The following is an 18,059-nucleotide window of genomic DNA, read 5'->3' on the forward strand; positions in this document are numbered from 1 at the left end:
CGCGAAGATCACTACAAAAGAGGGAGGGACTGGCAAGGGAGAAGCCTGCACTAGCAAGAAGGAAGTGGGGTCACAGGGGGTGTCAGGAGGGCCCATCTGGAGACCCTTCTAGGGACCCCATGGGCTGGGGTGCACCCAGGACCCCGCCAGCCAGTGCGAGGGACAGGTGTGCAGGACACGTGGCTGGTAGACAGGGCACCAAGAGTGGGCCCACCTGAGGCAGGACCGGGCTCTCTCCTCCCCAGTGGCCATGGTGTCTGCCAGGTGTGACACCTGGGCTAGCTCGGGCACCGTAAGGCAGACCTGACCCTCTGGGCCTGCAACTGGCACCTGCTCACCTGGAGGGCACCGCCCCACTTTCTCCTTTCAGGTTTATTTCCTAATTTTCCTAGAATGATGGTGGTAATTAACGACCATTTGCAATAGGAGAAACTGAACTATGGCTTAGGATTTCACCTCCCCTGAGATGACAGGGTTGAGGTGTTGCCCCAGACCTGACCCTGGCCAGGCCCTCAGGACGGGTGAGCACAGATGGAGACCCAGGGGCAGATGGCCACAGAGGGACACTCCTGCAACAAAATGGTACAGGACACACCTGGGGCAGAGAGGGGTCCCCACCCCCCTCCATACACACACACACACACACACACACGCGTGCGCACTTGCTCCTCCCCTGCCCCCTCGCCCCCCAGTCCTCCATGGCTGTGAATTCTCTTCTCCTGTGAAGTGATTCACAGAGCTCTGAGCTGCCATTAGCCCCTGGCATCTGGGGTTTCCGTTTCATTTCCTTCTTTACCTGGGTAACTGAACTGATTGTGCTCCCAGCTCCGGTTCACTAATTCTCACAAATCCTTTTAAACTATTGATTTATTTGCTGGGACCGTGGCTCTCAGAATTCTTGGGAAATATTGGCTTTTGCTAAAGCATGTGAGGGAGGGCTGTGTGTCCCTTTCTCCTGACTGGTGCCCCGTCCTCCCCAGTACCTCCTCCCACCCCTTCTCTGTACCATCCTGTCCCTTCCTCGGGCAGGTGGCTGACTATCCCAAAGCCCAAGCTGGCTGGACCTTCCTGATGAATCACCTCCAGGAAGCTTACAGCCAAGTGAGGTTTTCTGGGATGTCCCCACACATGATAATGTAGGCCTTGGGACTGTTTTCTGGTTGTTGGGCTCCACATTCCTTATTTGAGATCTCATTTCCTCACTTGGGTCCACTCTTCTGTCTGCAAATCATGCCCTCCCCTGGGGTCTGCGGTGTTGGGTACAGAAGCTCTGGGGCCCCCTCTCTCTTCTCTCCCCCACCCAGCCCCTTTGCTCATCCACACTAACAGCTGTCTCTCCCAGACTTCCCTGGAGCCTGGTGAAAGGCAGGTCAGTGGGGTCTCTGGGGAAAAGAGGATGGGGCCGTCATGGTGGCCAGTCAAGGTGAAGAGGCGAGGCTCTTCTGAGAGTCCAGGGCAGTGAAGGAGGTAAGCAGGGCTCCCTGTAGGCCCTCCTTCCCTGAGCTGCCCACTGGCCAGGAATGGAGGGTCAGCAACACTCCTCATTTTTGCCCCAGATGAGGAAATCTGGTGTGCATGGTGGTGTATTTTTCAGACCTGACACCTGGAGTCGCATCTTCTTTGCTGGAGGCTGGGCTGTGTTGGAGGGTGTGGTGGCCATTGCCATCAGCTCCCCGGGTGCCTTAGTTGAGCTCTGAGTTCCTATCTATCTGGGGGCATGTTCAGTATTGACATCTTTTTATTCAAATTCTCTGGCATGGCCCCCCTCTAGGTTCGCACGAGTATTCAGAAAGCTGACGAGTATTCAGAAAATAATGAATGGTAAATCAGAAATCTGTAAAATGGTAACAGAGCCCAGAAGAGAGCACAGGCTGGTGGCTTCTCATCAGAAGAGGGTGTCTGTCCTTGGAGCCCTAGAGACAAGGCCTGGGGACCCACTGTTTGAGGGGTTGGTCCAATGATGCAGAAGGAATGGAAGCAGCAGCCGGCACCTGTTTCTGAACGTCATGTCCCAGGCCTAGCCCAGAGGTAGGGGACCCTAGAGCACCGAAGGCAGGGACTGTGCTCAGAAATCCTCTCCTGGGCCCCAGCCCTCCACGGACTCCCCAAGTCCTATGATTCTGCTTCCCCGGCAGACCTCAGGGCCTCTCCACCGTCCTCCAGACTCTAGGCCAGGCCTCACGCTCCACTCACCTGCCCGCAGCAGCACGCCTTGGGGCAGGGTCTCCAGTCATTTGTCCCCTTCCATCTCAACCCTCTGTGCCCCGGGTGACTGGGGTCACTTTTTGAAATTTCCCTCCCAGGCACACAGTCTACAGGTTCTAAGCACAGTTTATCAAGCCTGTCACGGGAACTGTGGCTGCGCTGTGCTCCAGCCTCCATCCTGCCTGTCCCCAACCCCTGCTCCAGTCCTACTTGACTGCCAGCTGCCCCTGCCGTGCACTAATACAGGGCTCTGGGCCTCTGCACAGACAGACCCCCTCCCCCCTGGTACCCCATGCTCCCCACACACCCCAGGGAGCTCAGCGGAAGGAGTGTTCACCACACAGTTTAACACAGGTGCATTCATGTCTGTCCCACACGGGGTCCTGGGACGCCAGCTACAGACTGCAGCTCTGATGGAGTTCAGCAGAGCAGGGATTTATTCGAGGCTGAGCAGTCGTCCTGCCACTCTGCTTGGAACTCTGCACTGGCACCATCTCACCTACCCCCGATGCTCAAGTGCCACTGACCCACCAGCCCAAACAGTCACCACCACCACTATAGTCATCGCTGGCTGGCCCTACACTCCTCTCTGGAACCACCAAGTCCAGGGCATGAGCCTCAGACTGGCCAAGCCCAGGACTCATGGCGACATGCCAACTGCCAGGGAGCCACCTCCACTCCACTCCCATGGGGACAAGGTCCAGTTCCCCACCCAGCATGGGGCTCTCCCCAGTAGAAAGGAGGTTCCGATGCCAAGCAACCAAATTGACGTATGTCCACTGCAATGTCTCTCTCCCCCATCAGACTGTGAGCTCCTTGGCGATGGAAACTGGTTTCATCTTCATAGTCCAGGGCCCAGCACATAGTAGGTCCTCTGTAAATGTGTGTTAGACTGTGAGCTAGTAGGTTAAGAGTAATACCCCTCCTCGTGTGCCTTTGGTTCTTCACAATGACATAGCAAGGCATCACCCGCCACCCCCTGCTCTGTCTGGTCATCCCGGGGCCGCCCATCTCTCCCTCCTCAGTCAGCCTTCAGCACCACGGCTGAGTGTGTATGTAGCTTTTCTCCAGCTCCTCACCATGGGTGTCTTGTGTCCCCACTGAGCCGCACTCTCCCCCAACACAGGGATAGTCTGGCTCAGCTACTGCCTCACCTGCTCAGCTACTGCAGCTCCCACCCCCGACCCTGGCTCTCAGCCTAGTGCCCTGCACCTTGAAGGTACCTGACAAATGTACTTTGGCCAGTTGACTATGTGCCTGGGGAAATTCGGGGGAAGGGCATCAGAAAGTGTTGGAAGAGCAGAGTGGCTGTCAGGAAGAAGGGAAAGGCTACTGGTGGGCAAAAGGCCAGGGGTGACGGGGGAGGGCACAGTGTGAAGTAGGTGTGCCCAAAGGTGAGGGGCAAGACCCCGCATGGTTGATTCTGAGCAGCCTTTTTAAGTGTAGGAGACAAGACTGATTCTCTCATTCCCTCTCGTAAAACCCACCCATGGCATCCAGACTTCTCTGGGATAAAGACCTGGGGAGGCTTTGTTTCTTTCACAGCCTGGTACCAGCCTGCCTGCTTCTCATACTGCATACTCAAACACACACATTCACACACACACATATACTTATCCACATACGGGCATGCTCATACACACATCATATGCTCACACACACCATACGTTCATGCCCACATACTTAACACACTTAAACACACACATACATACCCCTGTGGTTCACACCTTGCCTCTGCAGCCCACCTGGTCAGCTCCTTCACAAACACCAGCCCCATGGAAGCCTCTCTGCTCTCCATGGAGCAGAGTCAGCCCCCTCCCATGTGCCCCCTGCCCAGTGCTTGCCCTTCTAAACCTTCTCACCCAGCATCTCAGTTATTTAGTGTGCCCCTGTTACAGTGAGCTCCCCGGATCTGCAAACATGTGCATTCACATGTGTCCTGGGGACCCCACCATGTGACCAGCCCACGGGAAACAAACAACAGCTGTTTAATGGATAAATAAGTGAGCCAAACAGACACAAGGTATCTGAAGTTCCCACAGTCTGCCTCCAAGAGGGACATCCATGGCTCAGCCTCATTCAACTGCAGACCCAGTCTCCTACTCCAGGGTGCCCCTAACCTCTCGAAAGCCCTGCCCATTACTGCCTGCACCCTGGGGCACTTGGAGCTCTCCAAGGTGCTGAACTTGGTTCGTTCACTTGGTCCCAACTATCTGTCCTGGCGTCTTGACTCTAGTTTCTGTAGCCGAGAACCACCCCCACCTTCCAGGAATCTACTCTCTGAGGGAAAAGAAGCTGTCTCTAAATGCACTATAGGCAGAACCCCGTTCACAGGGACACAGAGCACTATGAGAGCATAGAGAGAGGAGAGTGCTCCCCAGCCCCAGCCCCAGACATCTGTTTCAACTGTGTCCCTGCTGCCAGACCCAGTCTTGTCCTCCCCTAGTCCCACAGACCAAGGCTCCTCCCCGTGCTCACCTCCCTAAGGGAATTCTAACCAAGTTCTAGCTCCTTGAGGGGGCTACCTTCCCTCCAAAACCCCTGACCCCTGGCTGCTCCCAGATCATCTGCCTTGGGCTCCTACCAGGCCCTTGGGAACCCCACTTTCAGCATCCTGACTTGACTCACCTGGGTCTTAATTCACTGCACATCAGCCTTCCCTGCTCCAGCTCCCGGCCAAGCACTTTGCTCTTGACCTCATTTCTCACCCAACTCTCCTAATCCCTGGCCTCCATCCAAGATGTCTCTGACTCCTCCCTCCTTCCATGACCTTTTCATCCTCTCTACTCAGAGTATTCCCATCGGCCCCTTGGCTTCCTTGAAGCAGGGGAAGGAGCCAGGTAGAACCTTCTTTAGCAGGGCAGGAAGGACTAACAGCTGCCAATGTTGACCTAACCAGGCACCTTCCTCCAACTGCAGCCTCAGGGTTTGCCCAGCGGCCTTCCCTGCTCAGCCAAACTTCTGCAGGCTTCTGGCAAGGCCCCTCAAGCTGGTGCTGGGATTCGAACACTCTGCTCCCCACCCTACCTTCCTTCATCCCTCCCCAGACAAAATGCCATTCCCTTTGACTCTTACCCCCAGGTCATAGGCCAGAGCGGCTAGTGAAGTTATTGGCCTACATGTGGGCAGATTTTACCATCCAGGCAGCTGGGACCCTGGAATATTGAGAGGACCTCCTCTCTCTGGCCACTGTGTGTGAAACCCCCTGTTCTGAAAAGTTTCCTGAGGGTTCCGGGCTGCACCTGTGCTCAACAGAGCTGGTGGGCTAGTCAGTCTTTCCCAGGAGGGCCTTTAAGGCTCTTCAAAGCCATAGGGGCTGGACAGAAGAAATAAACCCTTCCCTGAGGAGGACCTAGTGAATGCAGTAATGCTTGAACAGCCAGAGATTCCATACAAAGTGTGGGATCATCTCCATTATTATTAACACTCGTGTCTCCTGAAGTTAGAAGGGGCTTGGTTTTCACATTATTTCCCTTTGATTCCACAGAAGTGTGACATTTCAAATGGTTCATTTGGATCACGTTTTGGGGAAGCTATTCTTACCACCCAGAACATGTCTGCATCTGGTCTGTAACACACCCTGAATTCCAATCAGAAAGGAACTTTTTGTGCAAAACATGGTGTCAAGTGTTCAGGTGGTATAGGGGCTGCAGAGAAACAAGCCCTCTGGAAGATCACACCCTAGAAAGGAGACAGACAGGTAGACATTCCTCTGGAATTAGGCAGCCAGGAATCTCTACTGCAATTGAGTCACCAACAAAGTCTCATGGGGCCACTGGAGAGGTCTGTGATCAGGGAACTGGGTTAGAATTCTTAAGGAATTGAATTTAAGCTGAGGCTTAAGGGATGGATGAGACTTTAAGAAAACAAGTGTTGGGGGATACTTGGCCAAAGGGGCAGAAAGAAACAACCAAAGTGAAGGAACAGGACATAGTGGGCGTGAACTCAGAGAGAGAGTTGAGGGGTGTGGGGACATAAATAAAAGAGAGTGAAGCTATAAACAAAAATTAAAACAGGTCCTAGAAGGCTCTGGGAGTCACTGGGAAGAGTTTAGCAATGAGGGATCAGGCATTCCTTGCCTAGGTGGGTCTCTAGATGAGGAAAGAGACCCTCCTCAAGGTCACAGGGCAGTCGTGGTGATTCTGTGGCTTGACCTAAGTCTCGCAGTCATGCTTCTCCCACAGCCAGGCTGGCAGCTGCCTCTGGTCAGTCCTCGAATCTAGGAGACAGAGGAAGAGAAGGGGATGTCCCTGTCAGCTTTAGGAGGGCTTCTGGAAATTTTAAGGAGAAAAGTTTTGATGATTTTTATATCTTCTTGGAGGCCGTGAGGATGTTCCAACTAGAAGGTAATCATTCTGCCCACCAAATGCTTAAAAAACACCCAGCGGTACACAGCCCTGGGGCAGGGGCTGTAGGGATAGAAAGGACCTTGGGTGCCAAATGTCACTGCTTGAGAAATCGGTCTGTCACCCAGGGTTGGACAACTTGGAAAAGGCAGGCTGCTAGGAGGTGGTGACTGCTCTTAGGGCTTTGTTCCCTTTCAGGTAAATGGCAGGAATTTCCATTTGGACAACCAGATAACCTGACTAAAACACCAAGTCAGGCAGGAAGGCTTCTCTAGAGAACCCCGTTTCCTGGGAGGGTTTGCCCTCTGGGTGGTGGGGCTAAGACAGCGTGACTTCCCAGGAGAAGGCCTGTCCTTCCGACTCAGGCTGGGCGTGCAACCCACAGGTTTTATTCCATCTTACCAGGAAGCTGGAGCCCAGCTGGCTCTCAAGACTGATTCTGAGCCCAGTTCTTCTTTGTAAAAGGAGAAGGCGGAGATGTGTATATGTGATGGTGGAGGAGGGAGAAAGTGAAAGACCAGTGTCCCGCTTGGCAGCCCAGCCACTCCCTGACTGCCTGTGAAAGAAGCAGCAGGAGGCTGTGTTTGTGTAAAGCCACCATTTGTCCCCACGGTGTCGACATTCGTTGGGCTCCTGCTCCCGAATAAATTATCCGCCGGGTGTGCATGACACAGCCTTTGCTGGGCTTTCTCAGTATATTTCACAACTGCTCTGAGTTTATAATTGTTTCAGATTCTTTATCAAGTATGTGTCATAAAGATCAATGGAATCTGGTGCATTTATCACCTAGCTGGGTTCTTATTTGAGCTCTGAAAAAAATTATTTGGCCGCACAACCTTTCTTGGGGCTCTGAGTTAATGGACTTCTCTGCTGCAAAGCCTCTGAAATTCGTTGCCTTTTAATATTTGACATCTCTTCCTCTTTATTACCACCTCAGACAGCCCTTCCAGTCCAGCTGGAATGAGCCCATTAGTCTCTGACAAATAACTTGTGTCGTTTGGTGAAAAATATGCAGAAGTTTGGCTGCAACTTCATCTCCAGTCTTGATTCTGTTTGTGGCTTCACTCTCCTCTAAGCAAAGCATCCAGGGAATTCCCTGGTGATCCAGTGGCTAGGACTCCAAGCTCTCACTGCTGAGGGCCTGAGTTCAATCCTTGGTCAGGGAACTAAGATCCCACAAGTTGTGCAGTGCGATAAATAAAAAAAGCTCCCTCCATTAAACACACACACAAACAAGCAAAGCCTCCAGCCCCAGGCAGACCCTTCCCAGGGTCTGCAGTCTCCTTTCTCTCTGATGCCAGTGGCTGCTGGATTCATAGAGCTGAGTTACCCTAATCAAGCTAAATGAAGTTTGAGACAAGGAATTTAGAGATGTCTGTGACTAGGTATCTTAATTTTTTTCAAGTTTAAAAATAAATAAATGCTTGGTTTAAAAAAAAAAAGAATTAGTCTCACAGCAGTACTTTTCACAGCAGCTCAAAGAAAGAAGCAACCCAGGTGTCCATTGACAGAGGAATGGATAAGCAAAAGGTGGTCAGTACATACAATGATTCAATACCTGGTTGGGGAACTAAGATCCCACAAGCCAAGAGGCACAGTCAAAAAAAAAAATTAAAAAGGAAGAAAAGAAACCTATCTGTTCTTCCCATAGAAAGGAAGGACATTTTCATATATGCCACAACATAGATGAGCTCTGAGGACACTGTGCTAAGTGAAATAAGTCAATCACAAAAAAACAGATACTGCACGATTCCATTTATATGAGATACCTAGAATAGTCAAGTTTATAGAGACAGAAAGATGTGGAAAGAAGAGAACAGGAAGTTGTTGTTTAAGGGGTACAGAATTTCAGTTTAGCAAGATGAAACTTGCACAGCAGTAAAATGTATCATATATAACAGTTAAACGTATAACGTAGAGCAATAAAATGTATTTAACACGACTGAACTTAAAAACGGTTAGGATGGTAATTTTACAACAACAGTGGAAAGAATGAACTTCAAACTGAACCAGCAAAGGAGAAATGGACACAAAGGAAGTTCACTGAGCATTTGAGTTCATCATCTATTCATGCCTTCAATATCAGTTAGGTATTGCTGCATAACAAATAATTCTAAGATTTAGTGGCTTAAAACAACAACCACTTCCCTGGTGGTTCAGATAGTAAAGAATTCACTTGCAATTTGAGAAATCTGGGTTTGATCCCTGGGTTGGGAAGATCCCCTGGAGGAGGGCAGGGCAACCTACTCCAATATTCTTGCCTGGAGAATCCCCGGACAGAAGAGCCTGGCGGGCTGCAGTCCATGGAGTCACAAAGGGTCAAACATGACTGATCAACTAAGCACAATAAGCACAGCACTGTTTGGGTTGGTGTCAGGTGTCCTGGGTCAGACTCAGCTGATCTTGACAGGGGCTGGCTGGTCTAAACGGCTCATCTGTGAGGGCTCACCTCTGCTGCACGTATTCTCTCATCCTCCAACAGAAGTAGCCCAGGAGTGATCAAATGGTGGTGGGAGCATGAATTCCCCAAAAAATAAGCAAAAGCAAGCAAGGCCCCTTGAGGCTGTGGCTCACCCTCATAGAGTGTCCTTTCAACCAAGTTTTCAGGTCTGAAACAAGTCACAAGTCCAGTCAAGATTCAAAGGGTGGGGCAAATAACTCTACCCTTTGATGGAAGGGGCTGCAAAGAATTTTTGCAATCTAGCACACTGGCTGTATACATATGTCAGGCCGTGTGCTAAGTGTTGAAGATAAGATACAATCCTGTGCAGGAGACATCCATGTAAATAAATAATTACAACACATAGTGTGCTCTAAAGAAGTAAGCACAGGATGCCAAGGACAGTGGAGGGCCAAGAAATCTGGAGGGAATAGGGGAAAGAGGCAATGAGGCCTGGGACAAAAATAATACCTTAACTGGTATTGCAAGATAAAATGATGATTAGCCCAAAGAAGCAGGGAGGAAGAAAGACCTGTGCAGAGAGGCAAAGAGACGAATGAAGGATGGAGGGGGACCTGTCTGGGGTGCAGTGAGGCTTTGGTGGGGAGTGAAGGGCTCATGGGGAGGGGAGGAGCTGGGTGTGGGGCAGGGAGACATCACAGAGGGTCTGGTTCCCACAGCTGAGCCATGAAAATTTTACTTAAGCAGAGGCTGATCATCAGGCTGCTGTGTAGAGGGAGCTTGAAGAGGGAACAGGTCAGAAAAGAGCAGACAGACTTGGAGACTGTTGCAGGGACTCAGGTAAGAGAGGATGGCAGCTCCGATAGGGTGCTGATGTGAATGGGACCAGAAGTGAATCAGTGCAGAGATTTCCAGGTGGTAAAAGAGGCAGGACTAGGTGGGAGGGGAAGGGAGGAGTCAGGGAGAAGCCTAGTGAATGGGTGGGCCTGTGCTTTCTTCTGGGTAGTCTGAGCTGAGGGAGTTTCCCAAGGAGGGGAAAGGTGGAGGGCACAGGGGAGCCACTTGGGTGGTCAAGGCAAGAACGTGGAGTCCCCACTCAAAGCCAGGAAGACCAGGAAACAATTTCCTGATGCCAGCCTTGAACCTTGAGGTCAAGGCCTGTCCTCCTTCACAAGTCGAGGCATATTCTGCTTGCAGTCAGAATCCAATTTGAAGACATACCCCCTTCCAGTCTCTGCCCTGAGGCCTGCAGACCACCCAAGCTGGTCACCGTGTGGCTGGTCTGAAGGCTTCCCCAGGAACTCACAGGCCTCCAAGCCCCTCAGACATGAAGGGGTTTCCTTTACCAAGACAGGGGTCATCTTGTGCCCAGAGCCCATGCTGGCTTCCTCCCATGGATCCTCAGTCACCATGTCCCCAGATGCCCGCTCTCCAGCTGGGCACTCAGCCAGCAGCAGTAAGCACGTACCGACTGATCAATACTTCCAATGCACTCAGGGCCCTGCTGTGAGAAGGACTCCCCTGGTAAGCCCTTTCATAAATTGAAAAATTCTCCTGAAACTGAGTAATCTTGCCCAGCTATTAAAACCAGATTTCCGCAAAGCGAGGGTAGGAATCGCCCACAGTTCCAAGGACCTGGCTCTCCAAGCACCTCCCAGATCCAGCCTGGGGAGCAGGTATCACTGCTGGGGCCGGGGCTGCAGATGGAATCATCCCTGGGAAATTGGTTTGAAGGAAAATTTTCCAAAACAATCAGAATGCTTTGGGCCCAGAAGGCGTGGCATTCTGTGTAGCTAGCCCTGCATTCTCCCCGTCGTCTGAGCGCGGTTAACTCAGCAGGCATCTGGGGCCATATCCATCTCTCAGTACAGTGACCACTGGGGCCACCAGAGCACGTGCCCATGGTGCTTGGGGGAACTGAGTGCCAAAAGCTGGAGCAACTTGCCCAGGGTCACCCAGCCAATTAGTGGCAAAGCTGGAACAAGAACCGGAAATTCCAGCCCAGAGCTCTTTCTCCCCTCCCGCACCACCCCCATCTCCCCATGGGATTTCACTCCAAAAGGTGACATCAGCCATCTGGCTCACAGTTTGGGAATGCATTCAGCTTGGGCTCCTTTGTGGAGCTAGTGTGCGATGCAAACACAGCAGTTCAGCCCTAACCCAGCCCAACCCTGCAGGTTCTCCCTGAGTCGGGTCCACCCCAGCAGGCTGTGTGCTTCAGGTCCCCACTGCCAATTCTCCCCGGGTATCCCACGGCCCTAACCTTATCCCCGCAGCTGAATTCATCACCCTCTCCCTTCCTGAGGTCCCCCCAGAAGTGGGAAGTGGTCTTCAGCACCCCAAACCCGTTATGGTTCCTGCAGAACTGATGGCCAAGGTTGTTGTTATTCAGTCACCCAGTCCTGTCTGATTCTTTGAGACCCCATGGATGCAGCACGCCAGGCTTCCCTGTCCCTCACCATCTCCTGGAGTTTGCCCAAGTTCGTGTTCATTGCATCGCTGAAGCTATCCAGCCATCTCATCCTCTGACGCCCTCTTCTCCTTCTGCCCTCGATCTTTCCCAGCATCAGGAACTTTTCCAATGAGTCGTCTGTTCGCATCAGATGACCAAAATACTGGAGCCATGGTACCCGTGGCCTAAATACTTGGGTTTTTTTCCCAGTCCTTCTGTCACCATTGTAGCTCAGGCCTTTGTCACTTCTCACTTGGATTGCAGAGTGATCACCACCATCAACAAAAATATCAAACTTACCACCATTGAGTACTTAGCATGTGCTGAGCACAGGGCTAACAGCTGACCATGGGATAGTGCCATTAATCTTCACCAGAAGGGGACATGGAAGCTTTGGGGAGTCTGGGTAACTTTCCCAAGGTCACATACCAATAGGAGAGTTCAGGGTCTCCCCCAGTCCTGGCTCTGAGACCCAGCTCTCTCTCCACAGGGTGCTTTCCTGCCCTGCACCCTGCCTCTGCCAAGACCGCTGGAATCCACCCTGGCCACCCTCCCTGCACAGAACCCCTGCTGACTTCCTTTTGCCCGAGCAATAAGCTCACTCACAGGGTTTTGAGATCTGACCCCCTCCTGTCCTCCCATCACAACTCTGTCTCTCCCCCAGGCCTTGTGTCTGTCCCCTGTATCCGCCCCATGGTGCCCTCCTTGCCCTCCACCTGGGGCTTTGCACCCTGCTGGTCTCCCTTGCTCCAGGTTGGAGCACACTCATGGGAGCCTTTAGAGTCCCCAGCAAATGAACACCCTCCCCCAACACACATACACTCCTGTAGGTGCCCTGAGGCAACCCCTCAGCATGATGTTGGTTTGGTAAGGGATAGTGATTTGGCATTGCCCTCAGTACCTACCCCGTGAGTTCCCAGTGTGTCCACTTGAAGGGTCTGGCTGACCTCAAAGGCCACAACCTCTTGCCCATCCTTGATTTTGAGCATCTGATCTTCACCAAGTTCTGGGAATAGAACAGAGGGAGCCTCCATCCCCATGTTACAGACATAGAAACAGAGGCTCAGGAAGCACAGGGCCTTGGCCACAGACATAAGTGTCAGAGGCGGAGCTGGGCTCGGCAGGTATCTTGGCAGGCAGTTGATGATGGCCCAGGAGGACAGAGATGAGTGGTCAGGCTGGAGCAGGGCCCACTAGAGGGTAATTCCAGAACAACAGCCAGGGTGCTGCAAAGACCCACCCAGGGGGCTCGAGGTCCCAGTGGGGGACTTAGAGCATGGGGCTCAGTTCTGCAGACCATCCTCTCCCATTCAGCTGCTGAATAGTCTAGGTCATGCTAGTCCAAGAATCTGGATCTCTGATGTCCAGCTACCAGGAAAGCTACAGGCAGACTCTATCTCGGAGGAGGTTGGGTTGGGGGGGCAGGCAGGCCGGGCAAGGCTGGTGGGAGTGTTGCTCCTCTGAAGGCTTTAACTTTGCAAGTGAGAGTGTTCATATAAACTAAGCAGGATAGTTGTCAGGCTCTCCTCCTTCCCTCCTCTGAGCCTTGAAGTGGGTCTGGGAGAAGCTTCTGACATGCCCATGTTCAGAGCCCAAGCACCTGGGGCAATCTCTGTGCCAGCCCCAGGTGGCCAAGACACCAGGCAAAGGTAGGTGTGCATCAGGCTGGAAGGCCACTTCTTGGAACCTCCTGGGGCTGCAAGCCAGGCTCTCCTGTGCTGAAGACCCAGGTGAGGGGAGGGGGTCCTGAGAGGATGACTCAGGAAGTGGGAGGAGGTATAGACTATCCTTGCCCCTGGCTTGCTTCCCCACCCTCACCCCCGAACCCCCACATCAGCCCCAGAAGTGTGAAAGGGAGGTGCTCATCAGGCCCCCACTCCACCCCCCCTTTCTTGGGGACCCCTCCCCAAGAAGCTCGCCCCAGCCATGGCTGTATCTAACGTAAGGAACGCTGTTTTTGCAGGTTTTGTGGTTTTTATTCCTTTGAACCATATCCAGCCCATCTTACATCACAATGCCATGCTTTACTTGGTATCAGATACATCGGCACTCATTGGCATTTGGAGAACTTGTTCTGTAGTTAAATTCCAGTTTTTAGTTGTCTATGATGATGTATTCTCTGTGTTTCCAATTGTCGGTATGGGAATCTTTTCTCCCAGCCTTTCAATTCTGGGTTTGGTTTTTTTAGTTTCTGGGTTTTTTTTGTTGTTGTTTTGTGTTTTTTTTTTTTTATTTTGAAAGTCGTTATTCCTTTGGTTATGTAACCCCTCCCAGTTGCTGCTTGTTTACGCATTGTTTGTGACTTCTTTTGACTGTCAGTGTTTGAGCCAGTCTTGCCAAGAAACAGTATCAAATATTTTCCTATTTCTCTACTTCTTGAAAAAAAATTTAATTAAAAAAAAAAAAACTCTTAATGGGAACCTGGCCCTGTCTGTCTTCTCTGTTCTGCAGAAATGTTGAAGGAATTGAACCAGCAGCGCAGAGCGAAAGCGTTTACAGACCTGAAAATTGTTGTTGAAGGCAGAGAGTTTGAAGTCCACCAAAATGTTCTAGCTTCCTGCAGCTTGTATTTCAAGGACCTGATTCAAAGGTTTGCCTTCCTTCCAGCTGTGGTCGGGTCTGTTCCTTTGTAGGACGCTTTTGTGTCGCTTTTCTCCTCCCCTCTCTTACAGGTTCCTGAAGCGTGACTCCCTGTCACAGAGCCAGTAGCCATCTCTCCTCCCCCTCCTCCTCCCAGTGCCCTCTCACACACAGCCTCAGAGCAGCCACTGTCCCCAGCCCATCCCACACAGCTTTGCTGGTCCCTGGGGTGGGGGGCCTTTGCCAGCAGTAGGCAACATTCCACCCCACCCTCGAGGATCCTGCATTCTCAGTGGCTCACAAGCCCTCCCTGAGGCTAGGAGGACTGCAGACTCCACTAAGGGACCACTGCACACTGCCCCCACTGGGCCAGCACAGGTCCCCAGCACCATCACCACCGCTGTCGATAGTGAACTTAATGCCAGGACAGCACATCGACCAGACCGTCCCCCACCGAGGAGCACGAGGCACCCCCGGGGCCACTTTTCCTGCAGCCCAAGTCAGGGAGAACTGACTTGTAGCCAAAGCCTCATTCACGCTGCATGTCTCGATACTTGTACACTGAGCCTAAGCCAGCCCTTCTGAGCACAGACCAGGTGTGTCCTAAACACGGTCTCTCTCAGCCTTTGCTCCCCTCCCGTCCTACCCTCTGCCCCGGCTATTTCTACCTGAATGAGTCTTAATGGTGCATGAGCATCTTTTTTTTTTTTCCATTATGTTGATTTTTTTTTTTTTTTTACTTTGTCTGCTTCATACCCTTGCAAAGAAGTCAGGGGCCACCTTCTAGCGCCTTAGTGAGGGAGAGCAGACCAGGGGGCCGGCCCCGGGTAACGCTCCTGTTTCTCTCACCCGTCAGCAGATTAATGCCGCTGCTCATTTTGCCTTGCAGCCTCTCCGGGGCGGACGCTGAGCCGGGACTGTGCTCAGAGTGGGAGGACAGACCTCTGCTTGCTTCCCACTGCTGTGTTTGGACTTGCCAACTAACCCCAGAGTGACTGTGTTTTGTTCCAGGATGGCACACTGGCCGGCATCTCCTTTCCAATCTGTTATGTCCTTTCACTTCGAGCTGAGCTGCCCGGCGTGCGAGCCCCGTGCAGCCACGCTGGCCCCAGCCATGCAGGAACGGGCAGGCTCTTTGTGACTTCCAGCCCCATGGATAGCTCGGCTCTCCCGCCCCCGGTGCTTGGGTTCTCTCTGACCGAGCACGGGGGTTGGGGCACGAGCTCTAGGGGGAAGGGGCACGGCCAGTGGCTTCTTCGGGCCAAAGGAGGTCTTTGTGCTGCCACTCTTGGCAAATTCTCAACTGACAGTGATTGGCACCTGGCCGCTGGATTGCAGAACCGGCATCCTCGGCCTTAGTCCCTGCTCCAGATCGCTGGAGAGCAGAGAGGGGGCAGGATACAGGGGCAGCTTGGTACTGAGCGATGGCCCAGCCCTGGGCTAGAAAGATGTGGGCAAGGGGAGTGCAGGAGCTCTTTGACTATTGTCAGAGACCGTCCATGTAAAGCCAGAAGCTCACACATGACAGAGAAGAGACACGGCTAGATGGGAACCCAAAGTAGCGAAGGCTTCTTGGACAGGCTGAAAAGAGGGAGGAAGAACATTCCGGGCAACGGATGGGTTGCTTGGAATGTTCTGGAATGCAAAGAATGTTCTACAATGTTTTAAAATGTTTCAGGCAAAGGATGGGTTGCCTGGAATAACAAGTTGAGGACAGAGACAGGCGTGAGCAGTGGGGATGAGGAGATGGCCCTCTCAGAGAGAAGTGTGAGCTAGGGTGGGACTGCATGGCAGGTCCCGACCTCCAAGCCACGGCCCTGGGCTCGGTCTGAGGGTGTGGAGCCTGTCAGGGTGAGTGGAGCAGAGATGTCCACCCTCAGATGGCAAAACTGCAGGATGGGCCTCAGTGACCCTAACCAGAAAGGCTGGGTGCAGGGGCTGAGCAGAGCTGGGAGCCGGGGGACGTGGGTTCTACCCCTGACTCTGTCCTATGACCCCAGTCAGGTCACATTCTCTCCCTCAGGCCTCAGGGTTTTCTCATCTGTAAAACAGGAGGTTGGTTCAAAGAATGTTCAGGTTTCCTTCCTGCTCTCACAGGGTGACGGTGAGGGGATGGGCAGGGCTTCCTGAGTGCAAGCACAGACAGGCCGGTCAACGGACCAAGGTCAGGAGGTGATGCATTGAGTGTTTGGCCTGTCAAGTTTCAGCAGCCTGAAGATACCCAAGTAGAGATGACTGGTAGGCAGCCAGAGGTCTGAGACCTGGGGAGATAGGACTGGGTCTTCAGCGTACAGGAGGGTCACTCAGCAGGAGAGGAGGCCACAGCAGAACCCAGAGATGCCCGTGCAGTTCAAAATCACAATGCCAGAAAATTCCAAGGCCATCTGGCTCAGGTGGTAAAGAATCTGCCTGTAAAGCGGGAGACCTGGGTTCTTCGATCCCTGGGTCGGGAAGATCCCCTGGAGAAAGGAATGGCAACCTACTCCAGTATTATTGCCTGGAGAATTCCATGGGCAGAGGCTATAGTCCAAGGAGTCACAAAGAGTTGAACACGACTAATCAAGTCAAACACGACTAAGCAATGAACACCTTCACTTTCTAACGGTTAGGACTTTTCACTTTTACTGCAGGGACCCAGGTTCAACCCCTGCTAGGGGAACTAAGATCCTGCAAGAGGCAAGATGCAGCCAACAACAACAACAAAAATTCCCATTGTTAATTTGCAGGCATTTAAAATTTTACTTCTCTCACCCTAACCATGGGCACACATCACTATTTCTGCCCACAGAGGCCAGGAGACGCCTCCATGGGGAGAAAAGCAGACTCTATAGGAAGATGATTTCCTTCCCGGCCGTGTAAAATCCTCGAGTATTTCATGTTCTTAGTGGTCAGGGAGCATCTGCCATTGCCATGTCACATCTGTCTCCTCGAGTCTGTGACCCTGAGACTTAACGTGTGGTAGACAGAATGACCCAGCAGGAGAGCAAGGCCCTGGCCACCAAACCCCACGAAGGTGTGAGGACCATCTGTGGGCCATGACACCCTGGCCCTGCCCTTCTCCAGGGCCTAGGTAAGCCCTGTCAGGGGCAGGGGCCCTCCCTCTGTTGTCTCGGGCCTGGCCTCCTTCCGGCCTCTAGCCTGGCACAGGTGATCCAGTCCTCACTCTAAACCCATTGAGGACCCGTCCCAGCATCAGCCCCAACCCCAGTATGACACCCTCACCTGGAGCCACAGACCAGACATGGGGAGACCAGTCATTCCTACTCTTCACCCAGCAAGCAAGCAGGAGCCCCTCCTGGGTACAGGGAACCACTGGATGAGATGGGCGCTGGCCCTTGGGGAGACCATGGGAGGAAGAAACTGTAAAGTGTGACTGGGAGTGCAAGAGGAAGGCAGCAGAGGAGGGTTGGTGGCTCCCAGGCCAACTGCCTGACTCCACAAGGGAGGGAAGTTTGGAGACGGCCCCTGGGATGGGGTGGCATCTGGCCTGGGTTTTGAACCCAGAGAGGAATTGGCCAGGCAGACAAGCTCAGGACCTCAGGGTGGCAGGGGGTGATGGCAGCACGGGTGAGCAGGTATCCCTGCAACACCAAGTGCAAAGGGAAGAAGCAGGGGATGAGGTGGTGCGGAAGGCAGGAGCCAGCTCACAGGGCTTTGTTCTAAACCTGAGGGTGTCATGTTCAGGCCTGCAGTTCATAAAGATGACAATTGGGCCAGGAGTGGGAGAGCCAAGTATCAGAGTGTCCTCTGGACCAGGCTTCTCAGCTCAGAGGCCCATCAGCGACCCCCTAGCAGCCCCCAGCCCAGAGCTCCATTCTCCAGCCTCCAGGCTGGATCCACCTGTTCCTCCCTCACCTGGGTTTATACCTTTGCTGAGGCTGCAGCAGCCTTTTGCCCTTCACCTTCCCTTATTTATTTTCAAACTCTAGTCTTCCTCCTCACACAAGGGTGAGACCCAACCCACAGGGAGACCTGCTGAGATGTTTAATGTCACCCTGAAAACCTCACCCCCTCTGAACTTGACGAGCAGGTGCCCCCATTCTACAGATGAAGGGATTGAGGCAAGGGAATTCTA

The 18,059-nt window shown here is 52.7% G+C and overlaps 1 protein-coding gene across 2 annotated transcripts in view; it reads left to right on the forward strand.

The window, feature by feature from the left end:
- Window positions 1-18,059, forward strand: part of KLHL29 (kelch like family member 29) — a 339,724-nt gene that overhangs the window by 300,472 nt on the left and 21,193 nt on the right. For both annotated transcript variants that reach the window (XM_055400332.2, XM_055400331.2), the window contains one exon: window positions 13,856-13,994. In XM_055400332.2, the coding sequence (XP_055256307.1) occupies window positions 13,856-13,994 (139 nt within the window). The remainder of the gene's footprint in view (window positions 1-13,855; window positions 13,995-18,059) is intronic.

Source organism: Moschus berezovskii, chromosome 11 (genome assembly GCF_049115385.1).
Source record: "Moschus berezovskii isolate FMDL1 chromosome 11, NW_MosBer_1.0, whole genome shotgun sequence".
Lineage (NCBI taxonomy): Eukaryota > Metazoa > Chordata > Mammalia > Artiodactyla > Moschidae > Moschus > Moschus berezovskii.